The 6000-nt window shown below is 37.8% G+C and overlaps 1 protein-coding gene across 1 annotated transcript; it reads left to right on the top strand.

The window, feature by feature from the left end:
• Window positions 1-1392: 1392 nt before the first annotated feature.
• CCT8 (chaperonin containing TCP1 subunit 8) lies at window positions 1393-5496 on the top strand. Its single transcript, XM_074099445.1, has 6 exons — window positions 1393-1602; window positions 2255-2812; window positions 3170-3544; window positions 3839-4065; window positions 4181-4376; window positions 4951-5496. The coding sequence occupies exons 1-6, from the start codon at window positions 1543-1545 to the stop codon at window positions 5170-5172; spliced, it is 1638 nt and encodes a 545-aa protein (XP_073955546.1). The 5' UTR covers window positions 1393-1542; the 3' UTR covers window positions 5173-5496.
• The last annotated feature ends 504 nt before the right edge of the window (window positions 5497-6000 follow it).

The following is a 6000-nucleotide window of genomic DNA, read 5'->3' as shown; positions in this document are numbered from 1 at the left end:
GTTTAGGTTCTAAACTGAACTGCATCGCTATTTCGTACAGTCAGCGTCATATAGTACGTAGCAGTCAAGATCGCCATATACTTGAGACATCCAAATAGTCATTAACATTGACCCAATCAAAGCAATCAAATTGCTCAGCAGGAGTAGGACAATAGTCGTCTTCCTCACCTACATACTAGGGGTTTCAATCCTTCCTGCTGGGTCGTGCTGAGTCACCGAGTTCTTTCTTTGGGGCCTTCGTAGGCCAAGGGCTTTCGTAGTCGGTTCCGTTTTTTGTTATTTTTTTGTTAAAAACTGTCTTTGCTTCTCTCTTTTTAGTGATTCGTAGCCAATAGTACATCTCACAACGAGTCCATTAAGCCCAAACACGATTTAGTTGCTTTGTTTTATTACAGAGTTCCGTTGCCTACCTTCTGGCTTCAGTATCATATCAGTTCGAAAGAATCATTAACTTAAAAGTTCTTCTTAGTCGCTTATCTAGGTATATTAATCATGATCGTTTATAGACGAGCGAGCATACTTAGCTTTGCTGAGTTACATTGGTCATCACGGTCTTCTTCATCAGGTCCAGGTTACCAAATGATACTTTCTGAATGTAAATGCTCATCTTAATGCTAAAAATGTCAAAATCGCCATAGGTGTGCCTATAAAATTTGAGGTTTGCCCTCGATTTCCCTAGGATCCCATCATCAGATCTTGACTTGGTGACAATGGGACCACCTCAGAAGAATACCCTTTCGATAAAAAAATAATTTTGAAAATCGGTCCACAATTGACTGAGTAATCGGCGAACATACATAAAAAAATACAAACATCGGAACATAGACCCTCCTCCTTTTTTGAAGTCGGTTAAAAATGGTCGCTGCGACTCGCGAAACACCCCTAACTCAGATGGTAGCCAAAGTCGGCGCGCAGATTGCTGCGGCACTGCGGGAGGTGACGGAGGTGGTGCGGGAATTGGCCCGAAGGAAAGGAGTGAAATCTAGGGTGCATGCGAAAGTGTAAAAGTAATTGTAAAATAAGCTTCATAACGATAAACTATATAAATAACTTTTTTAACAAATCACAAAAATTCATTCACCGTTCAAGTTTTCTCACAGTAGTTATTTTATTTTGTTCATATTTACTAAAAAAAAATCAGACACCTGCTATTTTAGCGCCACTCTGGCTGGAGGAATTTGGAACTGTTATTTGCTGCTAAAAATAAAAAAAAATAACAAAAAAATGGAACCGACTACAAAACCCTTAAAAAATATTTTTCTAGGTACGTACTAGCTATTAACTTCCACTTCACCAAATTTTATTTAACGACTTAGCTGTGTAGGTAAGTTCCTTTGCCTTTTCTAAGCAAAAAAATACTACCTCCTATTGTTTAGTCTGTGACTGTGGCTCGCACCGCACACATATTGAATACTATATTAGTAATCTGTGTTCATGTCGGCTGTCGTGTGATTCAGTTGATTAGTTTATTCTCTTTTTCTTCCAGAATTCAGATAAAATAACTAATTTTCAATTCAAAAATATCCCAATTAATCCATAAAGATGGCTTTACACGTACCAAGAGCACCAGGTATTCCCCAGATGATGAAAGATGGAGCACGGGTAAGATAACCCTACTTCTTGTCATGTGTACTGAAAATTATGGTTTAATTATTTGATATATTTCCTCAATTGTACATCTTATGTAGCATGTATTTGTGTATAATAATAAACATAGTTAAAAATTTGTAAGAACAAAATTCTATATAAAGGCTACGTTGCTAATTGATGAAATAATTTCATCTTTATACGGCTACTTAACAATTCTTTGTTAGTAACTCATTCCCTTTTCATTTATAATTAAAAATAGCAGCCTTTTGTATCATTTATAAAAAAAACTGTACTTATCAAAACCTGGCTTGAACTTTTTCAGTCACTTATTATACCTTAATTAAATGGTCTTGAGTCCTGAGGCGTATGTTCTAACGTTTGTCTAGCGATTGTATCCAACATCTTGTTATTTCCTGATCGAATATCATATGACAAAATTAATTAGTTAAAATTATTGATAATTGTGAATCCAAGTGAGTTAGACAATAACCCATCTGGTTGTAATGAAGACCTAGGTTGCTATAGTAAAAGCAACTATAAAAACCTAGTTCTTTTATATTTCTTATTAGAAATAATATTAATATTTATTTTTACATACTGATGTACATTCTTAGTCACACACTATAGTAGCACACAGCACACTACATTGCCATAATGTTTGCAGATGTTCTCTGGCTTAGAAGAGGCAGTATACCGCAACATCACTGCTTGCAAACAATTTGCACACAGCGTACGTTCAGCCTATGGACCCAATGGAATGAACAAGATGATCATAAATCATATTGACAAACAATTTGTTACAAGTGATGCTGGCACCATCATTAGAGAGTTGGATGTGGAGCACCCTGCAGCCAAATTGATGGTACTAGGAAGCCAAATGCAGGATGCTGAAGTAGGAGATGGAACCAACTTTGTTATTGTTCTATCAGGGGCATTGTTGGAGGCTGCAGAGGAACTACTCCGTTTAGGAGTAACAACCAGTGAGATTGCTGAAGGTTATGAAAATGCTCTTGAGAAATGCCTTGAAATTTTACCTGAACTTGTATGCCATGAAATAAAGGACATCAAGAATATTGATGAAGTTGTGAAAAGCATCAGACCGGCAATTATGTCTAAGCAATATGGAAGTGAAGATTTTATTGCTGGACTTGTTGCTAAGGCTTGTGTTGCTATCCTCCCTGAGAAAACCACATTCAATGTGGATAATGTCAGAATTTGCAAGGTAAATTAGTTATAAGTAGTATTAAATGCTTTTTGTAGACTAAAAATTATTCACTTCTGAATTTAGGCACTCAGTTGTTTTATGTGATAAATGCTGCGTTAAATGCAATGCAACAGATGATCTAATTACCAAACATTGTCTTACGCGGCTGATACGAAATTGATGTACATCAAATGCATTGCATTTAATGCAGCATTTATTGCATAAAGCAACCAATCTAAAGAGATTCAAAAGAGAGCCAACAAGATGCATCATTGGTTTGATGTCTTAAATTGTGTAATACTGCAGACATAAAAATATGTTTAATCATACAAAATTTACAAGTCGACTTTTAGTACATTTCTTATTTCTTATCAGATTCTAGGAGCTGGCCTCTTACAATCGGATGTACTCTCAGGGATGATATTCAAGCGTGAAGTTGAAGGAGACATAACTTCGGCACAAAAAGCCAAAATAGCAATATACTCCTGCCCCATAGATATCACTCAGACTGAGACCAAGGGAACTGTTCTCATCAAGTCAGCAGATGAGCTTCTTGACTTCAGCAGGGGGGAGGAATCGCTGTTGGAGAAACAGATCAAAGACATAGCATCCACTGGAGTCAAGGTGATTGTTGCTGGAGCTAAGTTTGGTGACATGGCACTGCATTTCCTGAACAAATATGAAATCATGGCTGTACGTCTGAACTCAAAATTCGACCTTCGGCGTGTTGCCAAGACTGTGAATGGTACAGTAAGTATATTTCACTGTCACTGTTTGTCATTATTAAGTTTCTTAACAAAAGTAGTCACAAGCCTATGTGTGTTATGTTTATTTTGGCAACTCAATTGAAATTAAGTTATAGGAGGTACAGAATTAGACTGGAATTAAATAATTTAAGCTTGAAGCCTCTCTTTCTTAAGATTAAAGAATAACACCACAAATCAGTACAATGAGTGCAGTGCACACCCACCTGGCTGCCATATGTGCACTTAAATTAAACTTCATTCCTGAGCTTAATACGTGCATCTGTGTCTTTTCCAACAGGTTTTGCCTAGATTGACTACTCCAACTGCTGAAGAACTTGGATACTGTGATCTTGTATCTGTGGACGAAGTAGGAGACACGCGTGTGATTAAATTCTACATGGAGAGCACCGAGTCGCGCATCTCCACAGTTGTGATAAGAGGCTCAACTGACAACTATATGGATGATATTGAGAGAGCCATTGACGATGGTGTCAATACTTTTAAGAACAGTGCTAGGGATGGCAGGTGCAAAATGAATTAAATATTAACTCTGGGCGATTTCATTAATTAGACTATCATTCCAATTTACAAGTTAATACAGCTAAAGCAGAAATCTAGCATTGTGAAATGATATTTTCAGATTTATTCCTGGTGCTGGTGCAACGGAAATTGAGTTGGCGCAGCGGCTACTTCAGTACGCTGACACACTACCAGGCTTAGAGCAGTATGCTGTGAGGAAGTTTGCAGTCGCCCTCGAGAGCATCCCTCGAGCTCTAGCTGAGAACACGGGCTCCAATGCCACTGAAGTTGTGAACAACATTTACAAAGCGCACAAAGTATGTTATTTAGCAAAATGAGTAAAGGTGGAAACATACTATTAAAACGCGACGCCACAACACGTCGTCCAACGCATGTTTCTATCTGCACCAGACCATAATAAATAAATATGAGGCTGATTACTACCGACACGCTTTGGAGGGCGTGTGCGTGGGCGTCGGGTTCTAAATAGCGTGTCGGCCTTAATTCCCAAAAAAAAAATACTACCAGGGCCCAATGCCATAATAAAGTACAAGCTAACTAATATTCATCAAGTATTAGTGAATATCAATACAAAATCGCTAATACTATTAGCTTGTACTGTTATGCAATTGGGCCCAGCTTAAAATAACTAAACTAAAACTGCAAGTAATCGCGCAACTTCTTGCTCTGTCACTTCAGTGGTCGTATTACAATTTTTAGGGTCCTTTCCATGACTCAATTTAGGATTGAGAATTTGAGTTGAGTATCCACCAGATGTACAATACCAATGTTTAGAGGATTCAATTTATTCAACTGCTATATGAAATTTGTCTTAGTCTAACCAATGACCAATGTTTCAAGATGTTAATAAAATTATTATCTCATTCACAGGAAGGAAACAAGAATGCTGGATATGACATTGAATCCGAAAATAATGGTGTATGTGACGCGAAAGAGAAAGGTATCTTTGACGCCTTCGTACTCAAGCAATGGGGTCTCAAATACGCCGTAGGAGCTGCGGCTACCATCCTTAAGGTTGACCAAATCATTATGGCGAAGCGAGCGGGTGGGCCCAAACCTCGACAAAACGCAGGCAGTGATGATGAATCTTAATTATACTCTTCTGTGTCACACTATTAAAAGTTTTTCCTTTAGCATTATAATAATGCATTTTACGTTTTAACAGAATGTATTCTATTTTTTGCGTATGTCACTAGCTTCTTGATGTAGCAATTATATTGGTAAATGGGATTGCCAATTTGTTAATACCAGCTCTCGAGATTAATTTCTATCAATGCTACTGCAATTGTTATTGATAAGTTATGATACCGAACTAATAATTTAACTTTTCACATAGCTTGAAAATAATATGTATTGATATTTTTGTCACAAAGTTTTTCTTGTGCTACCTACACGAATAAACTTTTACTGAAGTAAGCGATTAGTTTCCTTTTCATTATTTAGTCCTAAAGTAGGTATACCCTAAAACAGGAGGAGGCGTGTCTTGTTGTTGGAGGAGTCGATGAATGTGAATTCCCTATAATTTCCTAATCTGTAAAGACCTCTCGTGAATGTAAACAAGACGCGCAATACCTTTGCTAGGTAAAGTGATATGTAACGTTATTATCAGCTGCTTGCTCTCAACGTTAGTTGCATCCTCGTCACATCAGTCAATGAGTCTCTGTGAAGCCGTTAGCGGGCTGCATTAAAAAAATAATAAAATTCCCACAACCATTCGAGCCTTTGAACAATCGCGTTTGTATCGATACAAGGGCGCGTCGACGGCGCGTTTAAAAAACGTGGTGTGCATAGGCCCTAGCCGTCGACAGTCAATAGTAGATTGTACAACAAGAGCATAAAACGAGCCATTTTACTCGAGATGTTTATATAGCCACCCAAGCCGGTACGGATGATCCTCCGCTTGAGAGGCCACAGGTCAAA

The sequence above is a fragment of the Choristoneura fumiferana genome, chromosome 16 (genome assembly GCF_025370935.1).
Source record: "Choristoneura fumiferana chromosome 16, NRCan_CFum_1, whole genome shotgun sequence".
Taxonomy (NCBI): Eukaryota; Metazoa; Arthropoda; class Insecta; order Lepidoptera; family Tortricidae; genus Choristoneura; species Choristoneura fumiferana.
The sequence above is the reverse complement of the archived record's forward strand: the minus strand, read 5'-3'. Positions and strand labels throughout refer to the sequence as shown.